The 14,899-nt window shown below is 38.6% G+C and overlaps 1 protein-coding gene across 1 annotated transcript in view; it reads left to right on the top strand.

Moving 5' to 3' along the window:
• Positions 1-14,899, top strand: part of PTCHD4 (patched domain containing 4) — a 174,762-nt gene that overhangs the window by 47,445 nt on the left and 112,418 nt on the right. Inside the window, exon 2 of the mRNA XM_046005933.1 lies at positions 4,039-4,519. Within this exon, the coding sequence (XP_045861889.1) occupies positions 4,039-4,519 (481 nt within the window). The remainder of the gene's footprint in view (positions 1-4,038; positions 4,520-14,899) is intronic.

Below are 14,899 nucleotides of genomic sequence, written 5' to 3'. Positions count from 1 at the left end.
GTGTGTGTTTCTGCACCAACCTCTAATTTCTGTATATACCTCTCTTCTTCTGAGGCCCTACTGTCCTCAGACACTTTGAGCTGTCTCTTACTTCTCCCGTTCTTAGCAAAATGGTCTCTTAAAAAATAATGTAAGATTAGTTATATACATCTCAGGTGAACCGAGTTAAACGAGAGGGAATGTTCATTATATACCTGGGTGTGTTCTAGGCACAGGGAAATTACCAGTGAGCAAGATAGGAAAGGTGCCTGCTCTCAAGGAGCACACACTATGCCTGCCTCTCTGCCTACTTGTGATCTCTGTCTGTCAAAGAAATAAATAAAATCGTTAAAAAAAAAAAAAGAATCATGGAGGAAAGCATTAGTTGCAAAGGCCATGCGGTGAAAATTAACTTGGTGTGTTCAAGCAGTAGAAAGAAAGGTGGGAAGACTGGAACAGAATTCACGGGGAGAAGAGGGCTGGGAGACAAGGTCGGAGTCTCAGCCAGCAGTGGGACATGCAGGGCCTTATAGACATGGTAAGGAATTCTTCTTTTATTCCTAATGCAAGTGGAAGCCAGTACGTTTTAAGAGTATAAATGGTAGAAAGTTCTGGATTTGGAATTAGAATTGCGTTGGAACCCTAGGCTCATCACTTTGACTAACAGGTTTCCCTTCTCTGAGCCTCTATGTTTGCTCATCTGTTAAATAAAAATGTCCTCCTGGCAACTGGTGAGATTGTTTTATGCCATAAAAGTAATCAATTCATGGCTCTATAATAACGATATCATTTCTGGCATTCAGCTCTCACCAGAGTAACTTTATAGGTGGTATATTTATAGACTAATAGAGCTGAAATATATCTTCAATATTATATAAACATTTACTCATATATTCATATCTGTTCATTTTAGAGATGATAAAATGGAAACCTGCAATGGGAAATGAACCAGCCAAAGTTTTCTTAAACAGTTAGTGTGAGGTGCATGCTGCAACCCAGGTCACAGGACTTCCTGATTCCTGACAGGTCCAAGGAAGTTCTGCCCAGAGGATAATTTTTTTTTTTTTGAAGATCTTATTTATTTATTTGACAGACAGAGATCACAAGTACACAGAGAGGCAGGCAGAGAGAGAGGAGGAAGCAGGATCCCTGCTGAGCAGAGAGCCTGATGCGGGGCTTGATTCCAGGACCCTGAGATCATGACCTGAGCCAAAGGCAGAGGCTTTAACCCACTGAGCCACACAGACGCCCCTGCCCAGAGGATAATTAAAACACATGTTCCATTCATTTTTTGTTTCTACTACATAGAAACACTCATGAATCAGTAAAGTTGGGAAACTCCTCTACCACCCCTTACAAAATAGTAGAACTTTACCTTACAAATATTTCTCAGACTATACTGAGTAGGATGATTGGGCCAATGGCCATACAAAATGTGGACCTTTCAGCAGACGTAAATTTTCAAGGACTTCTAAAGACCTTGTTTATTTCATTCTGGTACATGAAGTAGAATAGATTAAGAGAGGAAAAATTCGTTCTATTTTGTAACATCCATTTAAATATAATGGGAAGAAAGCATCTTTTATGAAGTAACTTTTGTGAGAAATGGAAATTAGACAACTTCAAAAGGAGGGTGAGCAGTTAGCTAAACTCAATAAAGATCAGTTATTTAAAAATCTATATATTGCCTTCTGTAGAGTTTTGACTTTGGTCCAGAAACATTATCAGTGCCCTCTTTGATCCACTATAATCTCCAAATGAGGCCTGAGGGATGCATAAATCTTTGTTCTGCTGCTAAAGATCCCTGGGAAATCTTTCTGATGACAGGAATGAGTAAAGACAGATGGAATTGCACATTCTTAAGTGAATAAATATAGCCTTTAAAATACTTTCTCTTTCAAATAATCAAAAGCACAAGTCAACATCACAGACGGGATTTCAAAGAAGTAGAAACAGGGGTGGAGCTAAAAATTATACCAAGCTTAAAACAAAAATAAACAAGACTGATTGAGGAACAAGAATGGAGATTATTTAGAGTGGAAACCATATTCCAGTCTGTCACTGCTGGGACACGATTCCCACTCCTTCTTTGAAGTTTTCCTATCTTTTCACTTGCAGCTCATCAAAGAAACCCACAGGTTTCAAAAGAGAGCATTGGGAGCCTCTAGTTGGAATGATAGGTAGATAGATAGATAGATAGATAGATAGATAGATAGATATGGAAAAGAAGATGGAAATTCCAAGATGCCTTGGAAGTGGGAGATTTACCAAGCAAAGGGGAATAAAACTCAAATTAAATTCTTATTTAAAAATATACTGTTGGGGCACCTGGGTGGCTCAGTGGGTTAAAGCCTCTGCCTTCGGCTCAGGTTATGATCCCGGGGTCCTGGGATCGAGCCCCGCATCGGGCTCTCTGTTCCTCAGGGAGTCTGTTTCCCTTCCTCTCTCTCTGCCTGCCTCTGCCTACTTGTGATCTCTGTCTGTCAAATAAATAAATAAAATCTTTAAAAAATATATATCGTTCAACTGGAATTGATCCGGTTGTATTAAAAAGAAAAATTGCTTTTATTGACCATGTGGGAGGGAAATGGGTATGTGAGGTGACTATAAAAATTTCTTCCTCACAATTCTTAATGATTCTTCTAACACCACTGGTACTTTCTATAAATTTTTCAAACTGTTTGTGTTTACAACACACATATGTAAAAATACATATGCGAACAAGTACCTCAGACCTAAGTGTTCTCCTTCAGGAGAACTGTCACACCTGTCTCGTTGAGTATACAGTGCCTCACAGTTCTGTGAAAATCACCACAGTTATCAGACTGTTGGGTTTGTTGCCCTTCCATACTACCTTTCCAGAAAGAACTGTTCCTGGCTCTGACTCTACACTTTTCTACCCTCATGAGATAAAAGTCTTGCTTGATGTAGCAAATGCAAATTCTCCTTATAGCATAAATTTACCATTGTGCCTGCATTTTGCGCAGTACCTGTGGCCCATTTTCAATGCTATGCTCTGTCTTGTAGCCTGCTATCAGGCTCAGTATCATGTTGGACAAGCATTGTCATGGAAGTAAATGACAGTTGTGGCAAAAAGAAAATACCCAAATTGTTGAAAATTTGGTGATGTCTGTCAGGGATTTCTTTGTGAGGGGGACACCAATGGCTGAGAATTACTGCTCTGAATTAAGCAACTCAGTGTCCACCTTGAATGTACCTTAAAGAGAAGTGATTGCTTCTCTTATAAATATCCTACTCATATGACTAGGTCTGCTCTACATTGTGTGAAATTCTGAAACCAAAATGACTTTTGGCCACCCCACCTGAAATCTCATCAGTTTTGTTTGGGGGATTTGTCCACTGTGTTCTATGGGGAAAAGATCAACCAATGCCTGAGGCACAATTTTGGAGGGAATTATGTGATGAATAAACAGGTGTTCACATAATATTTAGAAAAACCTCTCAACCCTATTATATTTATTGTAAAAAAAATTAGTATCTTCTATTTATTCTGCAATATATGGTTGTATTCCCAGAGTATGGATATTTGTGATGTTTGTGTGTGTTTGCATGTCTCGGTGTAGGTGTGTGTGTCAACCATGAAAAGATTAGTGTGTATTTATTAAATGAATTATTATTTTAATTTTTGAAATGTTGTTAACTCATGCCATGTTTCGCTTTTGGCTGAAACTGAGTCATCAAACTTGATCCTGCATATAGGAGTTATAGTAGACTGTTACAGAAGGAAAGGGTGGGAATGGGGATATGGATGGGATAGATCAAAATAATATTTATGTACATTTTCCTATGCATGTGGTGAGTCTTATATAGCTTCATGATACTCTTTGCATCTTTCTAATCCTGATCATCTTGCATGGTATCCCATGGCACTCCAAAAGGTTGAATATAAAATCCTCACATGCCACTCCACCCACATCCGTTCACAACTGCAAGAGCCTCCCTTTGCCTTTGTTGTGTTCTTTCATTTAGAATAAGAATCTGTTGTTTGAAATGCGCATCCCTCTGGTAACTTTAGTCTCCCCTTTTTCTGTTTTCAAGGATGGGAGGAACAGTTTTATTGGACACCAACTAGGCGGGGTAGTGGAAGTGCCAAACAGCAAGGACCAGCGGGTCAAGTCAGCCAGAGCCATTCAAATCACCTACTACCTCCAGACCTATGGCTCTGCCACTCAAGACCTCATAGGGGAGAAGTGGGAGAATGAGTTCTGTAAGCTCATGAGGAAGCTCCAGGAGGAGCACCAGGACCTCCAGCTCTACTCTTTAGCATCCTTTAGCCTCTGGAGAGACTTTCATAAGACCAGCATCCTGGCCAGGAGCAAGGTCCTGGTGAGCCTTGTGCTGATCCTGACCACAGCCACCCTCTCCAGCTCCATGAAGGACTGTTTGCGCAGCAAGCCCTTCCTGGGCCTCCTGGGGGTGCTCACAGTGTGCATCTCCATCATCACGGCAGCAGGGATCTTCTTCATCACTGATGGAAAGTACAACTCCACCCTGCTGGGAATCCCATTCTTCGCCATGGGTAACTATCCATCCTTGTGGTAATTGGATTCTTACCGATGTGGGGCAAGGTAGTACATTTCTTGAATTCTCAGGCAGAAATCTGTTTTAACTTTTCACTGATGTGTCTGTGTGATTATGTAAGATTTTACCTGGGGTAATGTCTGTTTCACCTGTTTGGGCCTTTTGGAAAATCTAGGCTGACCAAATCATCTTCCCGTTTATGTTGCAGAATTTAATGCTGTCGGTTATTTTTAAATTATACAACATTGGAATTTTCTACTCTGCTTCTTCAAATATTATAAGTCAGGTATTATGGAGATCCAAAACTTACTTTGAACAAATTTTGTGGTTCATATTCATGGACATCTTCAAGTTGATGATAGTGAAGAGTGAATAGCATAGGATGAAAATTTGAAGAACCACTGATTTATCCTAATCTCAAAAAACTTTTTCAGTAATCCTTGTTTATTAATTCACTTCAAAGTTTTCATAAAAAATATATTACATTTCCCCACCTCCATATAAACTAAAGCTTCCTATTACACTTAAAGATATATCCCCTATTCATCTCTGATGAGAATAATTAATGAGCATCCTCAGCCAAGATTATCCCTTCTTATAAGTTTTCTCCAGACATACATAAATGTCTAGAAAATGTTCTATGAGTGTGTGTGTGTGTGTGTGTGTGTGTGTGTGTGTGTGTGTGTTCTTCAAAAGAGAAGATCAAGTCTGGGAAGAAATGTGAGCGATGGCTCAGCAACAAGACTGATGGAATGTATCAGAAAAGCCATGATAATGGTGATATCTGTGGTTCTACAAAAGAGTTCTGTCAGATGTGATATAATTCCCTACATGCAGTGATTTGGAGGATGAGCTGTAATAATGGCCTGTAGGTGGTGAACTGACATGAGCAGGAGAGTTTTCAGCTGTAAAGTAATTGCTTTTAACTCCCCATGCTAAAATCAGCTATAAATTACAGTTTTATTATTAAATTAAAAAGACACATATATGTGGTCAGAAAGTCTTCTAAGTGATCCAGGCCTTTTTGTTTTCACCTTAACAAACATCTTTGAGAATACTGCAAAATGGATTTGTAGTGTAGGTTGCTGGTGTCCAACGTCTTTATCTGAAAACCCAAGTTCTTTGTGGCCCTAGTAAGTTAGTTCATCTTGGTAAACCTCAGGTTCCTCTTGCATAAAATAAGGATCATAATTTTATCACTTTCAAAGAATTGTTTTTTGAATGTAGTATAATATACCTAAGGCTTATATAGCATATAGTAAATGCTCTATAAATGTCATCAAGATTTAAGTGCACTGGATTTAGTGATAAATAGGGAACAGCCCTTGGCTTCAAGAAATTGAAAGTCTGCCTGGATTTTGCATATCACCTTTAAATGCATCTTCATCTTCTTAACAACAAGTATTTTTCTTTTTCCCAAATAACTATATTAAAATTTGTTTGCACAAGTGATGAGGATGTGTCTAGATTTGAACCATTTATACTTATGTTTTTTTGAGCTTAGCCTCTTGAAATATCAACATAAAATTCCCAAGAATCATTCACTGTGGTTCACAAATGAAACATGGCTTGTTCAAAATGACAAATTAGATAACTTAGACCCTACTAGGTCTTTTTCTAAAACTGTGGCAATCTAATTGGGTAATGGAAATATTTATCAAGGAAGTTCTATAATATATAGCATTGCATATTCTTTACAAATAAGGAGAAAAATTGTCTCTAATGAGGCTGAATTATAATGTAGATTCTACAAAATCAAAGTGGTGTTTTCATCCCTTAAATAAATAATAAAACTGAAAGCAGCAATACTGAAGAAAAGGCCCAGATTCTGAAACACATATGTTTCTCACTTTTCTTCTGTCTCAGTGATCTTTAAGATCATAAATTAACCTTAGACAGTGTAGATATAGACTCTAGGAAGCCTGGTGAATGGTTACTCTTCAGTATTCCTAGAATTTTGGTCCTTAAAATATTCTGAAATGAACTTTTCTGGTATATTCTGAAAACATAACAACAATAAATTTATCAATATATACTTATTTAAGATATCTGGTCCATCAAGGGGTAGTTTGTTGTGCTTTCTTTTGTAATGATCTGTAATAACAAAGATATATAAGATAGAGAACTAGTGAAATGAAAGAATTATCCCACAGGGCTAGGAAATCTGAGTTTTCATCCCAGCTTTTCCCCTAACTTTGTATGTTTTATATGGTTTATTGAGCTGCAATATATAGTCCCATTGTTCCAGTACTTATATATTAAATGAAGGATTTGGACTTTTCAATCTTAAATTTTGAAGATCCTACAATATTAGTTATCTTCTTTTCTTTTCTTTTTTTTTTTAAGATTTTATTTATTTATTTGACAGAGAGATCACAAGTAGGCAGAGAGGCAGCCAGAGAGAGAGGAGGAAGCAGGCTCCCTGCGGAGCAGAGAGCCCGATGCGGGGCTCGATCCCAGGACCCTGAGATCATGACCTGAGCCGAAGGCAGCGGCTTAATCCACTGAGCCACCCAGGCGCCCCTAGTTATCTTATTTTCAATTGAAGTTAGAATTTGATCATTTCTTTATAAAATCATTTGAGGTATGTGTTATCCTTCAACCTCTAATCTCCATTCTCCTTTGTTGGCTTTTAGTGTGTGTGTATGTGCATGTGTATGTGAGAGAGAGACAGAGACGGGGAGAGGGACTTTAGAATAGAAAAATCACAAGTCTATGAAGAGCACAAGTCTATGCTCATGCATAGAGCATGCAGAGCACAAGTTTATGAAGGCAATGAGGTGGAATGTGATTTTGAGCATCAATAAGTTGAGTTTGGCAGATATATATCTTCTAGTAGTACATATGGCATTGGTTGAAAGTAGTCCCTTGATTGATTGATTACAGTTTACATGGTGCTAACACTGCATAATCTAAAGTTAGTTGGGTGTAAGGGAAAGAAGTCCAATTCTTCTGGTAAACTTATTTCTATTCCTATCTTCCCACAAGGATTTATCTGAGGTTGTGCTCCAAGACTGAAAATCAGTTATCTTCATGACAACCTATCCCTGAAGCTAGGTATGTCACTGATGGCATTTTGTTCTTCAGCCATCTTATTTCTGACCAGCTATCTTCCTTCTAGACTACATCTGTTTGTTCTTTTTTCTGACCATTTATCTACTTATTATCCCTGGAACTGTTTAAGAGGCACATAATACTGTATCTTTATATCTGGCATTTTTAAAACCTGTACTAATTTTTATATTTTGTCCTGGTGTCTCCATAAGTAAATTCATGTCTTTCAACTTGTATGTTCCAGACTAAGGTTTGGAAAAGAAGATGATTATAGGCATCTGTGCTATCTCTGGAAAAGATCTGAGAAGGAAATCCAGACTTCTCATATTTTTTTAAAAACACCTAAAATGATCCCATCTTGCTCCAACTTAACATCTTTTCTCTATACAAACATAAACCAGTAACAGTGCCACTAATTTAATTTATAACTCATTGTCAGCCTTTTTTTTTCTTTTTTCCACTTCATTTGTTTTGTGTGAATGTGTTTCCTTTTCTGGGAGGAGAAATATGGACTAATATTACATATGGACACAAGTCTGTTTTCTACTGTATTTTGCTAATCTTCTGTGGATAGTTGCCAAAGTCAGAGATAGCCTTGATTCACTATTAATTTACAGTCTATCTTGAGTTTGTTTTATATATCTGGAGTCTTACTTTAGCCACTGGTGATTTTTACAAGAGCTGCTTTGGGTCAGTGCTGAGAATAATTTGAAGAAGTTCAATAGAGCTTGGAAAATAGGTAGTGAAGATAGTGAATAAAGATAAGGGACACATCCACGTGGCTTATTTTGTTCAGGTGAACCCAGCATTTCCAGACAGGAGACTTTTGTTCATTATCTAAAATTGAGCTCCATATTCATTTATTTATTAATTCAATCAAATATTTATTGAGCACATGTATGTTCCATGTATTTTGGATTCGAGAGTAAAAGGTATCGAACTGAACTGATCAAGTGGTTGCCTGCATGGATCTTACATTGTAGGCCTGCAAAGGGGAGGCATCTGACTAAACAAATAAGATAAGTGATACAAAGTACAAAAATAAAGCAGGATAAGGGATAAAGAACGTAAGGGGTAAGAGAAAAGACTTTCTGGGGGGAAAAAAAAGGAAATTGAAGTAGAGAGCTAAAGGAAGTGAAGAAGTAGCCATGTGGCAACCTGAGAAAAGAGAATGTGCAAAGGCTTTTAGAAGGACCTCTCGGTAAAGCTGAGGAAGCACAGTAAAAGGAGTGTGGCTGGAGCACAGTGGATAACTGTCTGAGTATTATGAGATGGAGTTAGAGAGATGGTAGAGACAGGTCATGTAGGCCACTGAGAACTTAATACTTTTTTTTTAAGATTTTATTTATTTGAGAGAGAGAGAGAGAAAGTGAAAGTATAGAGGGAGAGAATCTCAAGCAGGCTCCACACTGAACATAGAGCCCAAAGGGACTCGATTCCATGACCCTGAGATCATGACATGAGCCAAAATCAAGAGTCTAATGCTCAACTGACTGAACCACACAGGCACCTCGAAGAACTTAATACTTTAGATGGAAAGCTATCTGAGGCATTTGCAACAGGAGAGTGTGATCTGCCTTATGTTTTATGTGTTTTTATTTTATTTTATTTATTTATTTGACAGAGAGAAAGCAAGAGAGGGAACACAAGAAGGGGGAGTAGGAAAGGGAGAAGCAGGTTCCCTACTGAGCAGGGTGCCCTACATGGGGTTTGATCCCAGGACTCTGGAATCATGATTTGACCCAAAGGCAGACACTTAACTGACTGAGCCTCCCAGGTGTCCCTGCCTTACTTTCTAAATGCATCTTTGGCTACAACATGGAAATTAGTCTACAATGGAGCAAGAATGGTTGTAGGAAGACTATGTAAGAGGTTATTGCAAAAATTCATGGGCTATAATGGTGGTAACGTGAAATACCATGGGAGCAGAGACAATGGTAAAAAGGGATTGGGCTCAGGATATATATTTGAAAATAAAATTGACAGGATGTGCTGCAGGACAGGATATAGTATATAAGATAAAGAAGAGTCAAGGATGACCCCAAACTTTGAGGACTAAATATCTAATAGAAAGCAGTTTCCCCTCATTATCACAGGGAGATCATGATAGGAATAAGTTAGAGAGGAAAATATCAATTTATTTTCTGTCTGGTAGGGAATATATCCCTATTAAGCATCCAAGTGGGAAAATGGAGGGTTAGCTATATAAGACAATATGTAGATCAGGCTAAGAAGTAAAATCTATAAGTTGGAGGTGGAAATAGAGGACTTATCATGGCATAGCTGATAATGAAAGCCATAGGATCTGATAAGATCAACTAGAAAGATAAATATAGATAGAAAACAGAGACAGAGATCTGAGCCCTAGAGCATTCCAAAGCTTAGAGATCGGAAAGATGAAGATGATTCAGAAAATGACATTAAGAAGGATGAAGCAGTGAGATAGTAGGGGAATCAAAAGAGAATAGTGTCTCAGCAAGTAAAGAAGGCATTTCCTAAACAGCTAGAGATCAGCTGTTCCAAAAGCTGCTAAGCAGTTGTGTCCAATGAGAATTGAGAATTGGTTGTTTGATTTAGCAATTTGAAGGTCATTGGTGACTTTGACAAGAGCTGCTTTGGAGGAGTGCTGAGGGTAATTTAAAGAGGTTCAATAGAATTTGGAGGATAAGAAACAAAGACAGTGAGTAATGGTAATTTTTCCAAGGAATTTTGCAGTACAGAGAAGTAATGATTGTATGCTAATTGGGATGCACAGCACAGAAAGTTTCATAGTAAAGCAAAGATAGGAAGAAATTGCAGAAACACTGTCATTGAGTAGGAGAGATGGGACTGGATTCAACATACAGCTCGAGTCATTGACTTTATATAAGAGCATAGACATCTCATCTACAGTTAAGAAAAGAGAAGGCAAAATATATGGACAGATCCAGATAGATTGGTACATGTGGGGGTGGGAGCATGTGGAAATTCCCTTCTGTGGCTTCAACTTTGTCAGTAAAATATAAAGCAAGTCATCAGCTGAGCATAAATTTGGGGAAGGAGGTGTTGATTTGAGGAAAGTGAAGAGAGTTTAAAAGAGTCGCTTTGGAAATTGGAGAACAAATTGAAGTTAGGTGAACAGCTAAGAAGCACAAGGACCTACTTGAAGTTTATGGTCATGAATTTAAAAAAGAAATCAATTCAGCATGGTTGCTGAGTCAGTGCCCCCAGCCCCCCAACCCTAGCCGCTTGGAGGAAGAGTTGAGTAGTCATTGACATGAATTTAGTTGGAGAAAAAAACTCCCAGGTGGGAGAGGGGGGAGAAGGAGGGCTTATGTGTATGCAAAAAAGTGACTATAATGACAGATTATGAAGATTTTACTTGTTAGGGTCAGCTAAACCATACTGCAGTAACAAATAATGCTATAAATCTAGTTGGATTAACACAACAAAGATTGATTTCTTGCTTACACTGCAGTTTAACGTGAATCAGAAAGTTTTCCTCAGGAACTCTCTTACAGCAGAGATTCAGGGATTTAGGATGCCTTTGTGGTGTAACATCTTGTCTTCTCATAGTTTATGGTCCCAGCTATGTACACAGAAAAGTGAAGAGTTAGAGAAAACACACCTACTTATAACTACCTTGTACTCAAAGCTATACAGTCATATTCTATTGGCCAGAACTACACACATGTCCATAAGCCAGCTCAAGGAAATACAGAAAATGTAAGAGAGTAAATGGATTATTTAATGGGTATCAACTGTCTGTCCCACATAAACGAAGCCAAACAACAAAGGTAATGAGGATTTCTTTCCATTGTCATCATAATGAAAAACTGATAGGGTCAAAATATTATGACTTTTTATGAAATCAGAAAACTCTTTTAGTTTGAAGTCTATTCTGGTTATCTATTGCTGTATAACAAATACCACAAGACTTAATAGTGTAAAACAACTTTTTATTACTTTATTTTATTATTTATCTTATTATTATTTATTATTTATTTAGCATATTTTATTATGTTCACAGTTTCTGTAGATTAGTACTTTGGAAAGGGCACAGTGAGGTCAGTTTTTCCGATCTACACAAGGTCTAGAGCCTCAGCTGAGGGTAACTCGAAGCCCAAAGTCTGGAACAAGTGGGTCTAAAACAGCCACTTCTAAGATGCTTTCTTTGCTCACATGGCTGGTACCAAGCCTGGGATTTCTGAAGGAGAATCTCAGCTGGGAAATTTAAACATAGCATCTAAATGTGTCCTGTCCAGTGTGGTATTTTTAAGGTAGTCAGGTTACTTATGTGAAGACTCAGGGCTCCAAGAAAAAGTGTTGCACCAGACCAAAGCAAAAACTGCAGGGCTGGTGGTTGCATTGCATTATATCTGCCATATTCTACTATGTGCCACTCACAAAGCCTCGCCTAGATTCAAGAACAGGGTATTGGGACTCCACTTCTTGAAAGAGTGGCAGAGTTGAGAGAGAAGCAGAGTCACATTGCTGAAGAACAGGTGGAATGGGAGCTACGGTTCTGGCCATCTTCAGAAAATGCAATCTGTGACCCAGTTTTAAAGTGAGTGAGCTGGAAAGGAAAGAGATGGATTCTAGAGATGTGTGGTGTAAAGGTTTTGAGAAGAAATTATTACTTATGAAAATGATTATGATTTGATCGTTTTGAGCTGGGAAACAAATGTAGAATTTAAAACATTATGAGTTCATAAGACCATGAGGCCTGAGTATAGAAATGGATTTTTCCCTGTGGAATTTAAAGTCATGAAAAACTATGACAAGAGTTGTGATGGCCACTGACACACTGAGAGTTCCATGTTAAATCTTAGGAAATGGGGGCGCCTGGGTGGCTCAGCGGGTTAAAGCCTTTGCCTTCAGCTCAGGTCATGATCCCGGGGTGCTGGGATCGAGCCCCGCGTCGGGCTCTCTGCTTGGCTGGAAGCCTGCTTACGCCTCTCTCTCTCTCTCTGCTTGCCTCTCTGCCTACTTGTGATCTCTATCTGTCAAAAAAATAAATCTTTAAAAAAAAAAAAAAAAAAAAAAAAAAAAATCTTAGGAAATGGGGGAAATTGATCCTGAGTTCTGTTAATGAATATTTTTTAAATGACTAATTTGCATAGTACATGGCCTACATTCAAAGGAGTAGGTACTTTTTTTTTTTTTTTTAAAGATTTTATTTATTTATTTGACAGAGAGAGACCACAAGTAGACAGAGAGGCAGGCAGAGAGAGAGGGAAGCAGACTCCCCACTGAGCAGAGAGCCCGATGCGGGACTCGATCCCAGGACCCTGAGACCATGACCTGAGCCGAAGGCAGCGGCTTAAACCACCGAGCCACCCAGGCGCCCCAGGAGTAGGTACTTTTAAGGAAGACAAACAATATCTTTGACTTCTTGTGGGGTATAGGTAGCACCTATAAAACTTTCAGGTCCAGTAGCAGAGGAGGAGTGGGAGAACAAAGTGGTCTGCACTGGAGAGGGCCAGGAAAGCAGTGTAATCAGCAGATGGCCAGCTTTGATTAGAGCAAGAAGCTAAAGATTATATTTGGGGAAGAGATTTTGAAGGTAGGGAATCTCGGTGATGATAGTCTAAGTTCCAGAAGGCAGGAGGAAGATGGGAGGGATGACAAAATGGTCAGATCAGGGGGTATACATCACTATATAGGAATGAAAGTCCCCAGTAAAGCCCAGGGAATTGTGGGCCTTTGTGATTCCTCTGTGAGGGGAGGTATATGACTTGACAGCAGTACCAATAGCCCCGCCTAGCAGTGTCACTCTGTTATCTTGTAAGTCAGATCATATCACTTAGCTGTTCAAAATCTCCAACAGCTTCCCATCTAAGCCAAATTTAATGGATAGAAACATTCAGTAATCTCCAAAGACCCAAAAAAGCTAGCATCTGTTATCCCTCCGACCTCAGATTCAACCTGTCTCTCTCTCTATACCTGGAAAGCTCTTCTTCAGATACCTGCAGACTTGTTTCCTTACTTCCTGCAGGTTTTTATGCAAATGTCACCTTCTTCAGGGGGACTCTCCTGGCCACTGTGTCCCAAACCACAAGCACCTAACCAGTGCTTCCAGTCTCCCTCTTTAGTTCAGTTTTCTCCTTAGAGCTCATCATTATCTAATATACAATATCATATAACTTTGGTCTTGTTCATTATCTGTCTCCGGGTAATGAAATGTAAGCCCTAAAAGAATGTAAATTTTCATTGTTCCATTTGCTGTTTTTTCCTAGCACTTAAAACAATACTTGGCCTATGGTAGGCATTCAATAAACATATGTGGAATTAAGGAATGAATGGTCTCTCCGTGTTTCTCAAATGGCTTATGATCTATTAGAGTCACTAAATCAATTTAGTGTATCATGATCCATATTTGTATTTCACTTAAGCGGAAGAAAAGAGAATAGAAAGGAATAGGAAATATCACAAGTTGTTGCACATAGTAAAGTGTCATTGCATCATATTTGGTATCAGTTTAATATATATATGTGTGTATAATAGATCACAATGTAAGATGCTTTCCCTAATATACGTCACAGTCAAAAATCTTAGAAAAACGCTCTAGAAAATGTGTTGAACTCATGTCTTAAGTAGATTATAGTGATAGGTGGGGATTTATGATGAGGAGCCAACTGGGAGAACTCATCAGAAGCATATGTAGCTGCTCCTCTGGGTTGGTTCTGCAGGAGGTGGTATTGGAACTTACAAAGGGGAAGGTTTTGCCAGGGATTTAAAGTGTTACTTCCTGGGCACTGCTATTTCCCTAGATAAGAACCAGCGTATTTAGCACACAATGGGCCCTATAAGACTTGGTTGGCTAAAGTTTTTTAATGATTATGTTACGGTGTTAGAAATTTTTCTCAGTAAGTTGATTTTACCAAAAGACCTACTTTATATGGGGTATTAAGCCATCAAAAGCCTTCCCAAAGTAACTCTTTCCTGGAAGAGACAGGACCTATTATTATGACATCAAGAAAATTTAATTGGAACTATTTCTCAGCCACATTAATTGCAGCCACCCTGCTTCTGGAATTAACTATTACTTCCTTTGGGGAAAAGGTTGGCCAATGATATAAAAATATTCCCATGCCTATGGCTTGGAGTCAGAAGACTTGGAGTCCAGTTCAGTCCCTGCCTCTGGTCTGTCAGGTGACTTCTCCCTGAGCCTCCCATGTTTTCTCTTTCATAAGATGAAGAAATTGTACTGATTGGTCTTTAACATCTCTTCTACCTTTATTCTTTTTTTTTTTTTTTAAAGATTTTATTTATTTATTTGACAGAGAGAGAGACAGATCACAGGCAGGCAGGGAGGCAGACAGAGAGAGGAGGAAGCAGGCTC

The sequence above is a fragment of the Meles meles genome, chromosome 5, assembly GCF_922984935.1.
Source record: "Meles meles chromosome 5, mMelMel3.1 paternal haplotype, whole genome shotgun sequence".
Lineage (NCBI taxonomy): Eukaryota > Metazoa > Chordata > Mammalia > Carnivora > Mustelidae > Meles > Meles meles.
This window is presented reverse-complemented; position numbering and strand designations above follow the sequence as displayed.